General features: G+C 35.9%; 1 protein-coding gene across 7 annotated transcripts in view; it reads right to left on the minus strand.

Moving 5' to 3' along the window:
• The window catches only part of KLHL2 (kelch like family member 2), a 53,654-nt gene that overhangs the window by 3,977 nt on the left and 28,582 nt on the right, over positions 1-21,095 (minus strand). For 5 of the 7 annotated variants that reach the window (XM_079305715.1, XM_079305719.1, XM_079305716.1 and 2 more), the window contains 8 exons: positions 15,778-15,940; positions 8,878-8,987; positions 7,400-7,516; positions 6,257-6,406; positions 5,243-5,360; positions 4,424-4,621; positions 3,569-3,670; positions 2,484-2,612 (listed from right to left, as the gene is read on the minus strand). In XM_079305715.1, coding sequence (XP_079161841.1) covers positions 2,484-2,612; positions 3,569-3,670; positions 4,424-4,621; positions 5,243-5,360; positions 6,257-6,406; positions 7,400-7,516; positions 8,878-8,987; positions 15,778-15,940 — 1,087 coding nt within the window. Of the gene's footprint in view, positions 1-1,346; positions 1,582-2,483; positions 2,613-3,568; positions 3,671-4,423; positions 4,622-5,242; positions 5,361-6,256; positions 6,407-7,399; positions 7,517-8,877; positions 8,988-15,777; positions 15,941-21,095 lie in introns of those variants that run through there. The other 2 variants (XM_079305717.1, XM_079305718.1) reach the window with 2 other exon arrangements.

Below are 21,095 nucleotides of genomic sequence, written 5' to 3' on the forward strand. Positions count from 1 at the left end.
ATCCTCTTGTTGCCGTCTTCTGACTTCTCCTTTCTTTGTTATTTTTCTTTCCTGCCCATTTTTCAGGACCCTGTCTTATATCTCTCAGCCCTCCCAAATGGCCTATATCTGGATCTGAAGTTCCTCCTCCCAATCTGTTGCTGGAAACAGATCTGTCCCCGCATTGATCAGTGAGAAGCAGTGGGTACTAAAGAAGAGTAACTGAGGGTTAACCTCTGAAAAGCTGCTTTTGAGTGAAGCTGAAGCAGTAGGAACAGAAGAGATGAGCTTAAGTTCTTTGAGATGACTGGACATCCAAAAGTTTAATACAGGAACAAAATTCTCTTTAGTTAGCCCCCATAAGTCCACCAGGACTGATTGCCAGTTGAAACGGTTCTGGTGGGTTTGGCTATTTGGCCTCTACAGCCAAACTCAATCAACAGTCACATTACCACCCACTCCTCTGCCATGCAAAAATATAATTTTTCATGTATTTAATAGAGTGGCACAGAAGAATGTTGATTATTTTACTCAGTTATAAGAATCTCGAATTAGTGGCTACGTTTAGTTTTCCTCTCCATTTTTTTTAATCAGTGGACCGGGTCAAAGGCATAAGAGAGTTGAGTAAGCAAACACAGGGACAACAGAAGAGAGGGGCAGGAAGATCCCAGTAGTTAGTATGCTTAAGGAACTAAATTTCAGAGTTGTAGAAGAAATTCAACATTAAAAAAAAATCTGAAAACATCTACTGTATAAATAGGCTACAAGCACAACAACAGTTTGCAAAAACAGAGTATCAAAAAATAAACCCCAAATGCTGAAACAAAATGCATGTGCAGGCAGACTGCAAAATGAAACTTTGTCATAACCCACCAACACTATCTGTCTTTATAATCATACTTATAACTTGCCCATTTTATTTAAATATTTTCCTGAAAACTTGCCAATATTTGACAGGAATATTTTCCAGTACCCTTGCTGCAACTCTGTCCAGTTTTTAATCCAGAATTTATTTCCAAGAAGCACAGACTAAGTTACTAGAAGTTTCACAAGACAACTGTGTTTTCTTGAGGTACAGTGTATCCTGTTTCCTTCATTAACATCAAAGTTTTAGTTCAGAAATACAATTGAAACATTACTTATAGTAATAAGAATTATCAGCTTGCTGATCTTGCAACGATATGATGGAAGTACCACAGACAATCTTAATTTTAGTAACGAATTTAGTACTTTGATAGATTTCTTTTGAAAATACTTGAATTTAATTTAAGCAGTATTATATAGGTAAAAACTGTTCAGAGTTAACAAAGAATAATGGAAGGTAAGATGAGAGAAGGGGTAATTATTAATCATGTACTGGGCACACTACAAGTCCATTCAGATTTATTTGTAGCAATATCTCTTCCTGTTATGAAGCACATTAATGCAATCATCAGTAGATACTTGAAGGGTATTGCTAAAAACCACCATTAAGTACTTGGCAAAAAAAGTGACTTTACTACTAAAAAATAAATGTAGAAAATAATATCATGGAATTTGACTTGAAAAAGTCCATGGGAACGCATCTAGAGAAATAAAACAACTTCTGCGAGTTGAAAAAACCTGAAATACCAAAAGACAAATAGAGGACAGTGAACAGTAAATGAGATTCAAGTCCATAATATTAATAGATAATGAAAATGCTAAAGTCAATTTGGAGCTGTGGGAGCATCATTTCATTAAACAAAAGTGGAATACCACAGGCACTTTTAAAGATGTCTTTAAAGAGAAATATACACACTCAGAATTGCAAGAAGGGAAAAAGAAATCCACCAAAAAAATATTTTTAAGATTATATAGAAATAAATGGAGATATCTTGGCTAAATTATAAATAAGGATAACATGTAGTAGGCTGTACATGTACAGAGGATGTAAACACCAGGTGATGAGAAGAATTACTGGAATTACTGAAGGTGAAATAAAAGGTACATAAGTGAAAGTAATAGGATGAAACCAGTAATACAAACTTAGGAATGAACAAGGACAAAATTTCCTGCAGTGAATCAGAATGCAGAACAAGTCCTCCAAAGAGATGGAAACCTAGTCACAGTTCACACTGAAAGTCAACCTGAAAATGCTGTTAGAATAATCAGCCCTAACTGGCAAGGAGATCTCTGTAGAAAAGATATTTTTTCATCTTTGCTGTATGGATTTTGATACTTAAGAAATGAGTTGATAGTGATTATTACAATCCATGAGTATTAGTCTGTATGTTAAAAAACATCAGAAATTGTGGGAAAAGGAGGAATATGAAAGTATGAAAAAACAAAGAGAGATTTTACTCTTAACAGACTGAATCTTACTCTGAGAAACAGTTTTGTTTTTATAACCTGCTGAGTATCAGCCATCTAGGACTAGCACATTCCATTAGATTCAGACTTTAGCTTACCTTTCATATTTTAGATACATTTTAAACCTACAAAATTTGCATCTTTGCAAGGACAGCTGACCCGTGTGCACTCACCTGCTCCGCTCCGCCTCGTGCTCATTTCTGCGACATAGCTCCACTCATTGGAATTGGCATCATAGCATTCCACTGAACTAAGGCACTGCCGTGAGGCTCCATCGTAGCCACCAACAGCATACAGCTTCCCTGGGGGGAACCAAAGCACCTGACAATTGCTAATGCACATCGGCAAAGAAAGGCATTGCTCTCCCATTAGCTACTCATCAGCACCTGTCAGTCATTTACTGAGATTCTATACTGCAAACAGGTTAAGTTAGCATGCCACAGCTCCTGTCATTTTTAGGAGGTAGAAGGTACCCAGTATCTAACAACAGTGCAAGTCAAAAGATTTTAAATTGCCTAGCAGAAATACAAAGGTAAGATTTTTAATTAGGCATTGTTCAAAAGCAAGCTATTTCAACTATGTTCAATACTGGAAACAAACAAATAGGCTTCCTAGAAATATCAGAAATTCTGATGAAAATCACTTATACAGTCTTCATGTTCAGATTAGAAACAGCACTGGTCCCTATGCAGTTAAAACACACACCCACCCCCAAAACTATTTTAAAACCCAAGAGCCAGGCCAGACCTTCATTGTGCAAGTGACATCCAGGCTATTCACCGCCAAGCTGACTGGAAAGTCAGCAGTTTTGCTGTCACTGCCCTTGGGATTGTCCCTAGAGTGAAGCCAGCAAGGTCAGTCACAGATAACAGAGCTGACAATACAGCAATGTTACATCACTACAGACCAAATGATAAGGTCATCACATCAGCCCTCTGACTTTGCTGACATACATAACCTAGAGCTTAGCAAGGTTTTCCTCAGTTGGCCTCAGGCACAGCTGAAACTCCAAAAAAATATTTAAAACTACTATACTAAAAACTGGTGAAACCCAAGTAGAATGATTATATATTGTTCATATCATTTGAATTACAACGTTGAGCAAAAACATAAATCTCATTACATATTGTTCATATCATTTGAATTACAACGTTGAGCAAAAACATAAATCTGAAGTATGTTTCCAAAAGTAAGAAAAACTAGTAGGGTAAATGATTGCATTTTCCTCCATTCTTTTTAATGTTATTTGTCAGCTTACCTCCAACAACACCTACACCAACACTACTTCTTCTTGTGTTCATTGGAGCTACATGAAACCACTCATTAGTCTTTAAGTTGTAAACTTCAACTGATGACAAACCTATGAAAACAATATAACATTTTCTCTATAAATCTAGGTGCAACATACTGTCCAGCTTTCAGGAAACTCTTTTTATCTGAAAATTCAAATTATTTCATTTTAAGGATTGTTAAATACTGAACAAAAGCACAGCTTTTTGTCCTTTAGATAAGCATTTACAGTCAACCCATTCTTTATGCCTGAAAATGGGCAAATTACTGAAAACTTTTGTGGAGCTGTGAAAAATTCTTTCCTGGATTTTTTTCTTTCTTTTTAATTAAGTCACATTCTTTCTCCTACATATGCTTCTATAACAGTTATTCAGTAAAAAGATCACTTCTGCACTAACTGTTTAATGTGTCTAAGTAGAGAATGAATGGTGTATGTCTAAAGCCTCCTCAAAGGTCAGAAAAAGCCATTTATAATCTTATTTACACTACATGAAAATGCAGAAATAAATTTCTTATGCAAACAGGACAAAACAGACCAAATAGTTTTTCATCTCGTATCTTCCACAGGTTAAGGACTATGACTATAAAAGGAATACTGGAAGTGAAGTTGTCAAAACTTTACTAGTCTTTAAGCCTGAACTCTTAGGAGCTGTCCACTGTTCAGGTAAGGGGATGTGACAACTTAAGCACATTCCACATCATGAGATGCGAGCTACCCTCATGCTTGTTTTAACCACAAGTACCAGCAAAAAGAGGTATAAAAATTGATACAATTATGTTAAGAGTACTCAAAATTATTCAGAAGTGTCTAAGGCAAACATACCTGTACTCCCATCAAATCCCCCCACAGCATAAAGAAGGCCATTTAATACAGCTGCTCCCAGTGTGCTTCTTCTGTCTTGCATGTTAGCAACACTTGTCCACTGGTCCTTCACTGGATCATAGGAATCTACTGTACGAACTCTCAAAGAGCCATTGAAACCACCAACAGCATAAACCATGCCTCCCATGTACACCATTCCTACAGCAGAGAAATGGGGAGGAAAGATGGGTCTTTCAGTCTCTCTGCCAATTAACTCTATTCTGTACTAAGTAGGCAGATACTTGACACAAATTACAGTATTCACTACATTTGTCATGCTTTTGACAGTCCCCTGGAACCACATTTCATTCAGATTAAGCCCTAAAATTTCTGACACTTTTTGCTCCTAACAGTACAAATTCCTGAATTTGTACCATGCTTGCTGTATTTCTTCTTGCTTAAACCACTCAGCTGCTTTAAGATCGCATGTTCATGTCTTTAATAGTGGATGATCACTTCCTCACATTCTTTATATCATTTAATAATGTTGGGGGATTTTAATAGAAAAATTAGTCATTACTACAATGAATTAATATTTAAATTAATTTATCCCTTGTTTCTGTGGGAGGTAATAAAGCAGTTTATTCTACAGATTGCAAACTGAAGCACCAACTAAGCACAATTGATCAAAGTTATTCCAGATTAGCAAGTAATTCAAATGATCTGTGAAGTCAAGGTTTAGCCCTTCTTAGATAAGTATTTCAAGTACTGTTCCAGAGAACATACAATGCCTAAATTCTGAAACATTAGCAACCACAAGAAAATATTAGGCATCCTTACCTGCTCTACATCTTCTGGAAGGCAATTCAGCTACCTGATGCCAGCGTTCTTCTTTAAAATCATAGCATTCAACACTGCGAATTGCCTTTGGTGCCTGTCCCCCAACTACCATCATCAACTAACAGGGAGATAATAACAATAATAACTGTTAGTTATGTGCATATATGAGAGGACCTGAAAGATCAAAAAAAGTGTTAAAAATAAAGCAAGCTTCTGTACAATAAATAATTAAAGGATGTCTCTCCTACAGAAATTTGAGTCTTGTGAACCAGGCAAAATTATTTGTTGGGTATTTTTTTAAACAAATGTAATTTGTAGTTATTTTGTCCCGAGGAAATGCCAAGGGTAGAAAAGCAGAAAGCAGTCAGAATCTTGGTAAAGTTCCCATGAAAGAGGGAGACCCTGCTGTATCTTCACATCCTACCGTGATCTCAGGTATGAGAATTCACCATCTGTGATGGGTAAGGAAACTGACCATCCATCACGTAACAGCCTTAGCTTGTTCTTCTAAGAAAGATGTGCCAAGTCTGTTGAATTGAATCTCCTATTCCATTATTGCCATTTTCACAACATTACTATAAGAAAACTTCTTCACTTCATTCTAAAGGAGAAAGTATCTAATGTTTGTTTTTTGCTAAAATGAACAAAATATTAAATAAAAAAATCCCAACACAGAAGCTTCAGTCATTCTTTGTTTTGGTTTGGGGTTTTTGTTTTTGTGGTTTGTTTGTTTGTTTGTTTTTAACAGGCCTACTTCTCCATAATTGTATATTTCTCAAAAGCCAAAGCACTTAATAAAAAATGTTTTCTGGGAGGGCAGGAGGGATTCTCTGTGTAGGTAGAAGGCTAAAATATCTGTACCATAAATAGGATGGAGTGTAAAGGTAATAATTTGTTGCATTTTTAGGATAAATAATTTTTTACAGGAATACCCCAAGACACAGTCATGTTCTCATGAAAGCTTTTAAAATGCAGTTTGAAATACTAAACACATTGGAAAAACAAGGCTCTTACTTTTGGAAGGCTAGCAGGTGTTCTCAGTTTTGTCCGTGTGCTTTTCATCAATGCCCGTTGCTCAGTTGGTAGCAAGTGATACTTCATAGCTTCAATGAGGTAATCTTTACAAGCACTGCTGTTCTTAACCAATATTTCCTCTTCAACTCTCTGTTTATTAATAGAAGTTTAACAAGGTCTGAGCACATTAAGGAAGTAAAACAGAAATTATAATCCAAAGTGTAATAAAGCCTATGATCTATCACACAAATGCAGATCAGTCTAACTTTTAAGATTATAATTTAACCAGTAGGACACAAATTTATGTTGGAAAAGTGCAGTCACTAAAAAAATAAAAAATCAAAATATGCTGATTGTTAATTAGCAAGTGAAAAAAAAACAGTGATAGGGAAGGTAAATCACTTTTCTTACAATTAGGCAAATTACTTGAATTTTTTAAATACAGACAGTACAGAATATTTTAAGGCAGGAGTAGCAGAGAATAATTTAACAAACTAGTAAGCCATCCTGCAACAATAAAAACCACAGCAGAACACAACAGCAAAAAAAACCCCAAATCCCCCCCAAAACAACCCACACAAAATTGGAGATTTGTATCACAAAACCAGAATTTTTAAAACAACACCAACCTACTAATACTTACTATCCAATGTTAATACTGTCAATCCTAAATATTTAGCCTGACACCAAAATATCCAAATGAGCTTATAAAATCTGAAAACATGTATTTTATCTGAACCAGGTATAAGAATGCTTCCTTTGTCATTAATTCCTAATTAGCTTAAACAACAGATATAATTCTGAAGTTGAAAATTCACTTATGAGAACAAATCCTTTATCAAAAGATGGTATTACAAATGAAACCTAACCTGATCTAAGTGAATTACATCATTCAGATTCCTGGTGTGGTCATGCAGTGAGCCAAACAGATAAATTACTTATGTAAGTCATCCTCTGCTGTGGCAATCCCTCACCTCAGTCTTTGTGTGTGCACACAAGTATGTGGTAGTGGCTGTTTGTTTACTGTTAATATCACTAACATGCTAATGACTCTGTTGTTGAAATTTAAAATTATCTATCTGGCATTAAAATAATGAACAGAAATATTCACATGCAGAATAATTAGTATTAGTTTTTGCTTACCTGAACTAAATACTCTCGGGAAAGCAAAGGCAGCCGAACATGCTCCATCAGACGTGCCATTAACTCCTGCCTTACATCTTTGTCATGGTTTACCCAGGCTATCACTGCTTCAAATACCTTCCAGAAAACAAACAAATCAAGTGCCTTGACTTACAAGCTCATAAGCATGAAAAAATCAGTCTGCCTCCAAAAAGGAGGAGATGACAGTAAGAGCAGATAACAGTGGTTACAGCTCCCATTATTTCCATATTTATCAACAACAGCATTGTGAAGGTGCATTATGTGGTCTCTTTTTATGTCTACTCCTCTACTGGTGTTTCAAGGATAGCTGTGCTACACTGACAAAATGCACACAGTGACTTCACTGATACTGAAAACTAGGCAAATAAACAATACAGCAGCAGGAATATTACAGTCCTCATACTTTTCTTCCTTTCTTGGAGAACTGACATGCCACATCACCATTCAAATGACTTATCATCACTGAGTCTTAGCAGGACAAATGATCCCAATCCTGGTTTTGCCTCCATTGCACAGTAGCTCATCATTCACTAAAGCATTAAAACCTTAATTATACTCCACAAAAGAAGCATCACGTGTATTTAAGTGATAGATCCAGACCTTCAGGGTATTACAGGAACAATAACATAGCTTTGCTAGCTGCTGTTTAAGCAGATAGTTCTTAGATTCAAAGTTTCAAAAAGATTTGAACATAATTTAGTCTCATTTGAGTACAACTATAAACTTCCAGAAAAAAGAAAACCAATATATTTCAAATAGATCATAACTGAATTTAAAAAGCTCAAAATGAATAAATCCACAACCAGAAAACCATCAGAGGTTTACAGAGACAGCCTGGGCTCACTGAAGAACACTGTTTCAAAAATGGCTTTAAAAGATTGAGATCTAGGCTAAAGGTGAGCTAACACTCATTAAACTCTGGTTAGGTAATACCAAGCTGCCATGTCACCTCTTGTGCAACCCACATGTGTTCAGTTAGGCTAAACAGTTCACTTATACACACACAGCTTTAATGCCTTTGTGGGACTGCTGATGTTAAAGTTAGTAAATGGCATATAATTGCTCTTCAAACTTGGAATTATTTATCTCTTGGTAAACCAAACTCCTGTGGATGTGACTCAGCATGTGTTCTGATTGTTCTGCTTGAAAATGAGAAGAAATTGCCATTTAATGAAGTTTTGTCTTTTGGTTTTTTTCCCCAAAGGACAAAGAATAATGTGATTTATTATAGCTTTAGGATTTTTAAGAGTTAAGACTAATTTTCAACACCAGACTGACAACACTTTTGGGAAAAGTCCTTTAAACCTGAGCACAATACCTGCCTAATTTCTCTAAGGAAACACAGAACACATCCAAAAAAGTGCACAAATCAGTAGGAGCAAGCTCGCTTTTTCATAAAAGGATATATATCCTCTTATAAAAGGATAAAAAGAATAATGGGATATAGATTGTCTTACCTTCTCCTCTGAGGCAATTGTGAGTTTGTCACTGGATATCAGACTGCACACTTGCTCTACACCAAGATTGAGGTATTCTTCACTAAGTACAACATCAGAAAAGTGCTGTTCTGTTTGGAGCAAAAGAAATTCAATAACATAGAGTGCAACGCATCTCCACATATATAACAAGCATTAAAGCAGCTAGATGTAATACATTGACTTAAAACCTCTTCTATAGGTTAAAGTTTGGTCTCACAAATGGCTTTTATATTTAAAGATTCTTTAACTGAAATATTAAAACACATTATAGTAAAAGCATTGTAGCAATTTTCAGTTGCTTGCTTCATCTCAGGACTTGTCCTTGAGAATTACCTAAGTCTCATTTTGCTAAATTTGTACACAAAAATACAGAAAAAAGACTCCAGAGTCTGCATACTCTGTATGTCATTGACAAGCATATTTTATATTTATAGTTTGACAAGAACATTGGTTGATTCTTTAGACCCAATCAGCAATGTCACACATGTCCTGTAGAATCTTTCAGAGCTTCTCCAAGATCATAAAATATTGCATATTGCAATCCCTACAATGTGCAGAAGGTATGTAGTTTTTCCTAACTTTTTTTTAAACCTCAACTTAAATAAAATTGAAAAAGTTTAATATTTCCAAGTTGTAATTCAGTTATTCAGTTGTCTCTTCCCTTCCTTAAAACTGATTTTTATGGCATTTTTTTGCTTTAAACGTAGTTCAATTCAGCTAAATTTTTTTCCCTTCTTCTACTATTCTTAACAAAATTTAGAAGGGACAACTGTTACTAAGAACTTAAGAATTCTCTCAAAATTACAGTAAATAAAAAGAGGCCAGCAAATATGGCAAAGAATATTTTATAGCCCTTTCAATCACTTTATTACTGCTGTAATAGACTGCTGTAACTAAGACTCCATATTTGAGAAAGTTGTCCAAGCTGTAAAAAAAATTAAAGAATGCTGAAGGCTTAAGCTGAAGAAGTTTGATTTTTCAGTTCAGCTTTGCAGGGTACAAGAAAACAGCTGTTTTAGATGTAATCATCATTGGTACAAGTCGATCTAATTCTGCAGCATTCTCTTATGATGGACAGGTAGTATTTTCTGCAGTACTTCAGGCAATGGGAAAGAAAAGATGAGAGGAAATACTATTGATTTTTATAACATCCCCATTACTTTTCCACTCTACAAATCTTCTTGTATCTGTTTGCTTTTCAGACAAGTATGCAATTTCTCAAGATAAGTATCTGATGGGTTTTATTGTTTGCAAATAGAAATTGAGAAAGGTAATTTGTATAGATTATTTTTACAATAAACTCCAAATTACAGGTGACAGTGACACAAATCAGTGTGCCTCACTCTACTGAGAAGCTGAGTTCAGAAGCAAGCAGAAAGGGGAAGCAACATGCATCCAACTCTCAAACAAATCTGAGGTTTTAAAGCACTGTTCATCTTTCCTTGAAAAATAAAATGCAACAGTGGATCACATCCAACAGGATATATTTCACAAATTAGAAATAGCTGGTTGTTTTTATAGACTCACATACAAAAGTCTTGCTTTTTAAAAGTTTAGATTTATGTCATGTACTAAGTAGGAAGAGATCCACCCTCTAAACCAGGAGAGATGAAAGTTGAGAATTTGCAAAGTAATACAATAAATGTGAGGCTGTCTCCTGTTTTCATGCTAAACATAAGAACATAGAAGACAGTCCAAAAAAAATCAATGCTTGAACAAACACTGTTTTACTGGATGTCAGCCTCTTAAAGCATAAAACATGGCACAGTCAAGAGAAGGAGTGAAAAAAGAAGAAACACTAAACAAAACTACTCAATCAACAGCTACAGATCCTCAGGTGAATGAATTATGGACAAAAAAGAAATAGAGGAGACTTCTACATAAATTTTAGTTGTCAAAAAAGAGGTAAGATGAAATAACTAGTCTCATGAGAATCAGATCACTTGTTGTCTAGGAGACCATGGTATCTGATTGATAGATAACATTTGGGAAGAAGCCAATTGCAAGAATAGCTACATGGATTATTTAAAATAATTAAAAACTGAAGAAGAACAAGGAAATATAAAATCAATTAAATCCACCAATAGCAATTTATATAATACTAGTGAAGTGTTGAAGACAGAAGGCTTCATTATATATAAAAATTACACTTAGGAAATTCAAACTTTTTTCATCCTTTTAGCAAGAAGGATATCAGCATCTCCAAAATAACATGATTCAGTACTTAAATTTCAAGAAATCACACTTAGATCCTCTTTCCCCAATAACAATGAAAATAGTACTGGAAATGTGTGGATTTTTTTGCCTTCTGGATTCAGATTTGTATTATCTCATATTACTGCTCCCATCCTGAAAGCTTTGATAAAATCTCAAATTATCTTGGTTTTTATTTATTGCATTAGGGAACATGCTTCTTTCTTTATGAACATCTCTTAGAGAAGCAAAGAGAGAACTACCCAGATGGAAGTTTCCATGAGAGAATAAAATAATTATTTTTTCCCAAATCAGAATTTTCCACACAGTATGCATCTTTGACAAATTTGTACTGGAATCCTGTCCCACTTCTTCCCTCTTTACCCAGAAACTGAAGCCAGCTGGCTCCAGTGTCTGGCAGCCTGGAAACAAGCTGGCTTAGGACCTGCAGAGGCTTGGGTTCTAAATTCCCACTTCCTAAGCAAGTAGAGTCCTACTTCTTTATTATCAAGACTAAACTCTGTCTTAAAAAAAAAAAAAAAAAAAAAAAAAAATCCATTTTACGGCATTTCTAAAATATCTGTTCCAATTGCATTTGAAAAACAGATTTTCACATTTTTGCAACTGAGTCATTTTCTATCTGAATAGCTAAAGATCTGTCCTTGTCTGCCCTGTGGCAGTAGGGTAAGAAAAAAGGAAGTCTTTACCAACATGAAAGGGGCTAGTAACAAAAATGTATGGAAGTATAAAAAACAATGCCAGAGTGCAGAGCATAGGAAGAAAATAGGAGCTGTAAATATACTGCTTTTTAGTATGTGTTGTTCTGAGTCTGAAGCTATGTATCATACATGCATATGCAGCAAAAAGCACTTGATACATCTATCCAAAAGTCATACAAGTCTAAGCTATACAGATATTGACATTAACTTTATATTTTCCAATTACATAGGAAGAAAAGCTACATCTGAAACCTGTACAGGACATTTTATGCCTTAAAATTTTATGCATTCATTCACAATGTCACATAGATTTTTTTTTTTTTTTTTTTGGCTTGCTACAAAGGGCTTTTGCTAATGGCTATTTTAAGGCACTGGTCAAACAGGAACCTCAGCTTTGTTGCAGAGGGATAGACACAAGCTCTGCCAGTTGAAGAACCAGCAGAAGTTTAAACTGCAGAATAACATTTTTTAAAAAAAAACCTGCTTTATTTGTCAATTTTATGCTTAAATAACTGTTTTTTAGAACACCATGAAATTCTGAACAGCCAAGGCAACAGCAGCATAGCAACAGACGTTGCTACTCAGAATAGAATCATAGGAATGATTCTGACAGCCCCATCCTTTCCATGCCAGGCATACGGATGTACACAAGAACAGTCTACAGAAGACTTGCATGCTTCCAAGTCTTGCCAGGGCTCAAGTTTTAGACTAAGAGCACCAGAAGTAAGTATACTGTTATCCCACAGTCAAATACAATGCAGCAATTTTTGCAGCACAACATAACTAGGATTCCCTAACAAAAGAATCTTCAACAACTCAGCACAGTGCTTAAAGCCAAAAAGGTTCATGTGCCAAGCCTCAAAGGACACCTCTGCCAGAGGTCTCCCAAAGTTTCCAATGCCCTATGCAGTGGGTAAAATACATTATTATTCTCTGATTAAAACTAAGAAATGTGTCAGGACATAAGCACTGAGCAAGGTTCTCTCAGGTCCAAGATGGCACACCCCTCTTAATTAAAAGGCTTCACTAAATTATCTCAAGTTGCACAAAACATTAAATCACCCACATAATTCCCTGCTTTCTCAGGAGAAATTGCTATTTTGTGAACATCCTTTAACATTATGTAAGATACACCCCAGACCAAAACTGAGGACAGACTAGCACTAGTGTTCATGCCACAGTCTCTGACTGTGAAAGTGTAACAAGACCCAGAGCAGGATTGCTTTCTGGAACATCAGGTGGCATCTCCAAGTTCAATTGCAACACAAGCTCATTCCAAGTAACCTGTACCAATTGTCTACTATTTTCAGATCACAGGTGCATATAAATGACTCCCCTAGAAATCTTGCTCTCTGCACAAAGGGCCAACACACCACAGGAATACAGAACTCCAATTTTAATGGAAGTTGTGTTTTCATTCCCACTGGAAGGAAGTTCTGGAGGTTTCATTTTTCTAATAACTTCTGATCCATTGGCATCCATTTGTTTTTATATTATCATTGTCTATGAACAGAAGTATCTTGCTTTTTTTTCCCTAAATCTAAAATAGCAAGTGTAACAAAATCAAGATTGGGAGAAGTTACAAAATAAAATATTTTTCATTTTCTCTAGCAGGGAAATATTTTCACTTCTTTTTTAAATCTAATAATCCTTTTCTGTACTCATTCTAATTTCTGAAGCCTTAATCCCAAAATATGTGCTCTGGGAGTTAAGCTGCCTGTGCTACAAAGCTTAACTCTGAAATGGCACAGCCATGTATTTTTGACTCAGACTTTTGAGAATCTTTTTCATTTGTAAGAAAGCTGTGACAGAGTACAAAGAGCCATTTGAGATAAGAATAGGGGGGGAAAAGAAGCTATGATGGCTGAGATACAGACAGTAAGTAGCCTGAAAATTCAAGAAGAAAAACACTGACCTGAAAAGGTATAGAACTGTAAGAAAGGAAATCAGGGAGTCAGCAGACAGAAATTCAGCAAGACTGATGATCAGCCAGTTCCAAGGAGAAACGAAGGCAAATGCTTCCTCTCTGAATCCTTTTATCAGGAGTACTGAGTATTCTGGTGCTCAGCCTAGTATCTTTCATGTCCCAACTGGAATCAACAAATAGCTTCCCTCCCCTTTTCACTTGTCTGTGTTCTGCTTGCAGACACTCTCTGAGCACAGCAAAGGATGCCTGAACAAAACTATCCAGGGAAGGAGAGTTAACAGGTGGACACAATTCCTGTGCTCTCAAAACACATTTAAGCAATACTGCACTCGAGGTCTTGACAGGATCTTAGAATTTGTATTTCTAGAAAGTAATCTATATAAATATTAGCTTCAACTACTAAACTGAGCAAAGATTGTTTAGAAGTAACTGAAGTAGTTTATAGGTTTAATTTAGAAGTAAGGCCCAGTCAGAACAGAAGTTGGAAAAAATAAATTAAAATTCAAAATTAAGTAACAGCTGTATCAAAACAGGTTCCCTAAAACAGTAAATATCTGAATATTAATTACAGTTAATAAATGTAGGACTAGTTTCAGATTGCACAAAAGGTCAAAAATGTAATAGCTTTTTGGATTTGATATTGTAATACTCAAAGACAAAAGGATTTAATTAAAACCTTTTGCATAGATGTCTAAATAGAAATATCACAGAGTCAGTCATGTACACATCACAACTTCTGAGTAAAGTAGGCATCACAAAAGCTAGTACTTTCAAAAACAATCTGAAAAGCTTTTGAATTTTTAAAATTGATATATCAATCATTCTTGATAGAAATACTATAATCTTCTGTAAGTTTAAAATAAAAAACTATACCACAAACCAGGATTTCTAGGAATGAAGACAACTGAAAGATTCATCAAAGTCCTTCCCTTTCTGAGATCTAAATTTATTCAAGGCAATAAAAAGAGTACTATTTGGACCTGAGTTGAAGCACTTAGTGCTCTATTTCAGGAAAATCCTCAATTTTAACTCTGTACTAATTGTTAATTATGTTAATTGCTCACTGTACATTTTAGGAAAGTTATGAAAAGCAATGCAGTCATATGTATTTTTTTCTACAGCCTTATCAGGCAATTTAATTTTTAATTCTCTTTTTTGTATTGCACTTGTTCTACGCCTGACAGTGCTAGGAGGAGAAAGGCAGAGCAGAGAGAGGACCTGACTGTGCACCCTGACTATATACAGCATATTTATCTCAAAAGTAAGAACAGACTGTGCATTGCTCTAAAATCCACCCCACAGACACAGAAAATACACAGTAGGAGTTGAGCTGGCAGCTTGTCATAAAGGCCAGCAGTAGTCCAAGAATATGATGACAATAAGGGAAGCTTTTGGGGGGAATGGAAGGTGGTTTGGTTACAGAGAAAATGCAAGGTTAGTACCAAGCATAAGAAAATAGGAGAGCTGGAGAGACAGATTAAATACAAGATTCAAGTGGATGAGACTATAGGTACCCTCTATAGTAGGAAACTTCAAGTCTTTGGCTAGATGAGCAGGATTTTTAGAAGATAAGTTGATAACATAATACCCAACATGACATTTCTTGCTTCTTCACTAGTGCAGTGGAGGACTACCCCTTCTCCCAATAACTTTTTATTTCTTCCCCTATGTAATTCCTACATACTTTGACTTGTGGTAGTTGTCAGAAGTTTAGTTCTTCTTTCCTGATTTCTTCCTCTAAGTGAGAGTGCAAAATTTTAAACAGGAAGCTAGCTTCTTTCTGGATTAAAAATGGCTTGGACCCTGCAGACTCAGAATAGTCTGTGAAGATGATGATCCATTCAGCTTACATATAACTGTGGGCCAGCCAGCACATTTTATTTCTCTTGAAGACATTCAGATCAAATGTAGTTTTCCTTAGGAGATGCATGCCTGCAATAACGAGGATAAAACTCGGGTTCCTCTGGGTGGGGTTGGGTGGCATGGAACCCACCCACACTGACAGATCCCAAGCTGCATGCTCTGCTAATGATAACTTGCCTGCATATGTGTTGGCCTTGCTCAAGAGGTCTGTGCATGCGTGCATGTCAGCAAAAGCACGAATCCCCAGGCAGTTGATAGGATGAAGCTGGGATTCCAAAAATTCACAGCAAGTCCTCTTCACATCCTGCAGTTGCAAGAGACCAGCTGCTGGTAGCAGTACCTGAAAGGAAAAGTAACAGCTGGTTAATGTCCCAATTCAATTCTGATGTTATACAAGAGTATTGTCAATATTAAGAAAACAAAATAAACTATTTAAAAACCAAGATTAAAAGAAAGAAGAAGATTTCAGCATTATGCAACTGAAGAAGTTAAAACCCAGCACGAGCACGATTTTACCTTCCTACAGATACCATTTAGAATAACAAGCAACATCTCTACCATTGTGTTCACTGGGGAAGTCATTCCACAAACTGTAATTCATGCTCTATTTAAATTCTTCCCAATACTCATTCACAAGTTCCCTTCCAGCATTTCATAATTACATCTCATTTCCAAGCCTTCAGTGTTGGATATTTTTAAAAGGAAGTTTCCTAGACCATGATAGAACATGTAAATTTTATTTGCATGCAAGTACTGGACACTGTACCAGTTTTTTGTTAGCATCAAAAACAAACGTATTTATGCAAGAGATTCCAGTAAGGACAGAATTCAGCTTCCCCAGAAGTCTGTGACCTTCTTGGAAGAATGAAAATTCAAGACTGCCTAGCAATCAATATAGGCAGGAAAAATGAAGGATCATATATTTAACAAATGTTTGATTTGAATACCAACTGTTAAGGAAAGAGAAATTAAGAAAAAACACAAATGTGATTGCACTGAGATACACAGACTATTGCTAAGTAAAATACTTTAAAAATAGTTTAAATCTTAGATAATTCTCAAAAATATTTAATAAGTCTAACAAAGCAAGTGGAAAAGATGTAGTAAGCATAAAATTCAATGTCACACAATTCAAAACAACTTTAGTAAGCTTAAGGGTTATTAATTACAAGGTTAAAGCAGTACAGTGAAATCATTTTACTTTAGCATATGGTTAAGTAAATGTTAGATAATATTACTAATACAATTTGTATTACCAAAACACAGTATGATTAGTTATAAGAGTGAGTAGATAAATTCATTTGATAGTTAATTCTATGATAAGATATAATCATTAACTTACATTGCAAAAATCAATGCTAGAAATCTACTACAAGTATTTATTTACACAACTTGTACCAATGAAGCAAGCATTTCATACTTGTTCACAAACTCGGTAACTAATTCAAGGACAGTTCTAGATAATTTTAGACATATTATAAGTATAGTTGAGCAAATAATCTGAGAACAAGCCTTGATTGCATAAATGGGTGCAGTAGAAAAATATGTAAAATCATCATCAAATCAGAATACAAAATGGAAAGGTGAAATCTGAGAATGGTGTGGAGAAAATAATTTCATATTTGTATGCACAGTTACCCTGGCAGACTTATATGAACAGTAAAGGAATGTACAAGAACCAGATCACTCTTCATTATGGGAAATTTACATCAGTTCTGAGATCACTGTAACTTGAGCTTGCAAAGTTAAAGATTTCAATACATTTTAGTAATCAGAAAACAAAACATTCAAGTCTGAACGTATTTTACATTCTGCTGCTAAAAAGGAAAAGAGAGGTAAAGTGCATCAAATTTATCTTGCTGAATTACACATTGGGCTTTGGTTACTAGGCAACAAGAGCAGTGATAACATCTAGCTATTTTCATTTGTACCTATAGAACTGTTGGTCTGAAAGCCAGAACAACCTGCATTCAAAAATACAATTCCATCACAGTCAGATTTACTCTGTTGAAGCCAGTGACAGAACTAAAGGGGGAAAAAATACTAAAACAACCCAAACTCCTCTCAAATCCATAAGAAAAAAAGAAGAGAAAAAAGGAAACTACATTAAAATTGTGGTACAGATTAACTGCTGCTGACTCTAAATTGGTCAGTTATAGCTCAGATTTATTTCAAAAATAGCCAGTAGAGGGTATCATAACTTTCCTTTAAAAACCAAAAATACCGTAATGCGCATACTGCTTTGTACTGCAAGAAATGCAGAGCTGAAAAAACAAATCTCAGATTTCTTGTTGTATGAAAATACATTCTCATCATGGCTATCCTTCTTAGATAAAAGAAAACTGAATAAATTATTATTACAGATGGCAAATAAGAAATTATGTTTTCTCTATTTTTGTGTCAAAAATGTGGTGACATATCTCAGAATGACTGCTAGATTTCCGAGAGCAAATGATTTAACCCTTATGAGCCTATAAGGCTCTTCCCTGGTTATCTCCTTTTGGTTCTCCTTCCCACAGTGACATGCCTATTCACAAAACTCTGTGCACATATCATGCCAAATACATCTTTCCAACCCCATTGAGACAAAGAGGTCTGTGACCAGGCGCAAGTATTTGTTTTAAAATCCACCTGCAATGTCACCTGCATAGTCAGGAGGGATCCGCTTAAGGCCTGGAACCCGCGTCCATGTTCTCACTGGAGTAAGTTCAAGCCCTTCACAACTCAACTAGATCATCAACCTGCAAATGAGGCTGCTGCCCTCTCTTGGGGCCCTTCAGGTAGCTGCCTGGAGTATGTCAGGGGCTGAGGGTACTAATGATGCAGGCAGCTGTTCTCCCTCATTTTTTCCAACAGCATTATGACTCTGTTCATCTTTGTGCAGCTGGACATGTTCACCTCACATGACTGGAGCAGCTGGTACAGGCAGACATCTCTCCAGGTTCTCACAAGCCCACCAGCTCACCAGAAACACATTTACAGCAATCCCAAAGATATACAGCTTGCCTGACTGGTGAACAAACCTCTACAAGGAAAAAAGACTCAGGAGATGGGCAAGGGTGATGAACTCGTGGAAGAAATGCAAGAATGAGCATCTGGTGGCATAAAGAAAATCCACATAAGGGGGACTGGAGGGTGACTTTAGATATATGGCTGTACCAGTAAGTCATCAAGTTATGCAAACAGCCTTTTCTAAAAGAATTACTAGCATATAAATTCTCCCCCAGCTAGCCAGGCCAGCAGGGGGAGAACTAACTATGTGTCAGGGCTCAGTCCCACAAAAAGTGTGAAATCAAATTACCAACAGAAGGAGCTCTCAAGAGAGCAGTAGTCTTGAGAGGGCTTTAGCCCACATATTCCATCCTGGTGAACTGGAGATGCCCACCATCCTGACAGTGGGCATATATAGATCAATAATGGGCATCACTTTTGCATGTTGATCTAAATGTATATTTCAACTGCTATGTCATGCTTGTGTTGTGATTTCAGCATATTGCAGTATGTCTCTACTAAATCAAAACATAACAGCACGTAGTACAAGTATCTTCACAACAGTAAAATTCATGGCAAACATTAAACCCCCTCATGAACTAGCTAGAAGCAGCTGGTCAGAGCAGCTGCCCTGGAGTGCCTCCATACTAGACAAGAGTGTTCATCCTGCCTGAGGGCTGCCAGATGCCCTGAGAGGCACAGCCCTTTGATTGGTACCCCTTCTTGGTCACAAGGTTTTAGTTACTGCCCTGCTAGTGGAGAATGGGGGAACAAGTCCAGTGGAAGGAGCCACCAGGATGATCAGAGAGCTGGAGCATGTGATATTACAAGGAAAAGCTAAGAAAACTGAGTTTGTTCAGCCATAAAAGACAAAAAGGGAGACCTTATTACAGTGCACAGCTATCTAAGTGAGGGTAGAGAAGAGTGAGCCAGACTGTTCTTTAAGATGCATAGCCATAGCACAAGGAAAAATAAGAGCACAGCAAAATCTAATCAGAAAAAAAAGGAGTTAGGTTCCTTTCTCTGTTTTACGTTGTGCTTTGTTGGATATTTTTTTTAAATTATGAGGCTGGTTAAATCCCAGAATAGGGTGCCCCAACCAGCTGCAGATCTCCATTCCTGGGAGATATTAAAAATTCAGGGAACAGGCCTCTCAACATACTTTTTAAAAGCTGAATAAAAAGTAAAATTTAATTTATTAAAGCTTTCTGCCTGTTAATTTAAATCAATTTGATCCAGTAATTTTATATCCATCCAAGCTGTCCTCTTTGCACTCCCTTCTGTACCGTGAGGTTCTCCTAGACAGACCATGTTTTGACACATAACATATGAAGATGCTTAAGACAATATTTTCTTCTCTACTACTTTCAAATTTTCTGTAATTATCTTAAAATTTCTGCCAGGAATATTTGCTCAAATTCAAATTGATATTCACCAAAACCACATTAAGGATCAGTAAAATGTCAATAGGAAAATAGTGAAAGATCATATTGCAGGTTTTAAAAACAAGATCCAGTAACATAAACAAACCCAACATTTCTCAGAACACTGAAGCACTTTTCAAGCAAATAAGTCAATAAAAATCAGAGCAGTCTATGCCAAGAGAATTGAATAATGTGCTGTCTAAAATAGAAAAACTCCGTCCTTTATTGCATGGAAGGAAAGAAAACAGATCTGAAACATTAGGAAAGACACTCATCTAGGAAAGTAGATGCATGAGAATCCAAACACACAATACAACATAGAAACATTGGAATCATAGCAAGTTCCATTCTTGCCAATCACAGATATTTCATATTTTCACTTACAACATTAAAATGAAATAAATTTCAGAGAACAGCAGTTATGTTAGTGCCTGTAATAAAGAAATCTTGAGGAAATAGATTAAGGTTTAACATTTATTTCTAAGTTTTAAATAACCATTTCAGTAAACCAAGCTCCTTCATTTGCTGTTTACATTATCATAGCAAGGGGAAGAAGGAAATTAACATAGTGGTTAAATATACCCCAAATTATCTTATTTTTTTATTCTCATCTACATGCATCTGTGCCATAATTAAAACTGTGATTTGTAACTGAAGTGTAGTCTAAATTCTAGTGAAATCCTTCAGCATGGCATTGAAATTATGCTATCTGGGAGTATGCATACAAAAACACTAAAATAGACACAAATATTTTAAGGCATCTGTGGGATAAAATGTGGAAGTTTCAATTTTGGAAAATTCAACCCTGCTTGAATTTCTGTACGAACAACATGTGCATATTAAGGTGGTGTTCCAGTGTTAAAATATAAAAATAAGAGGCTGCACTGGAATTAAAGATGTGCATAAGCTGCAAGTTTAGAACACAATGTCATGCAGCCTATAAAATATACCTTCTGGATATCTTAACATCCTCAAGGCTATTGCACAATGAAGACAGGGATGTATTAATTTTTCCTTTAGCTTAATGAGCCCCTTGCAACCAAAAATTAGATGCGGGTGGCAGTTTCATAGTATCACAGG

Source organism: Erithacus rubecula (genome assembly GCF_903797595.1).
Source record: "Erithacus rubecula genome assembly, chromosome: 5".
Lineage (NCBI taxonomy): Eukaryota > Metazoa > Chordata > Aves > Passeriformes > Muscicapidae > Erithacus > Erithacus rubecula.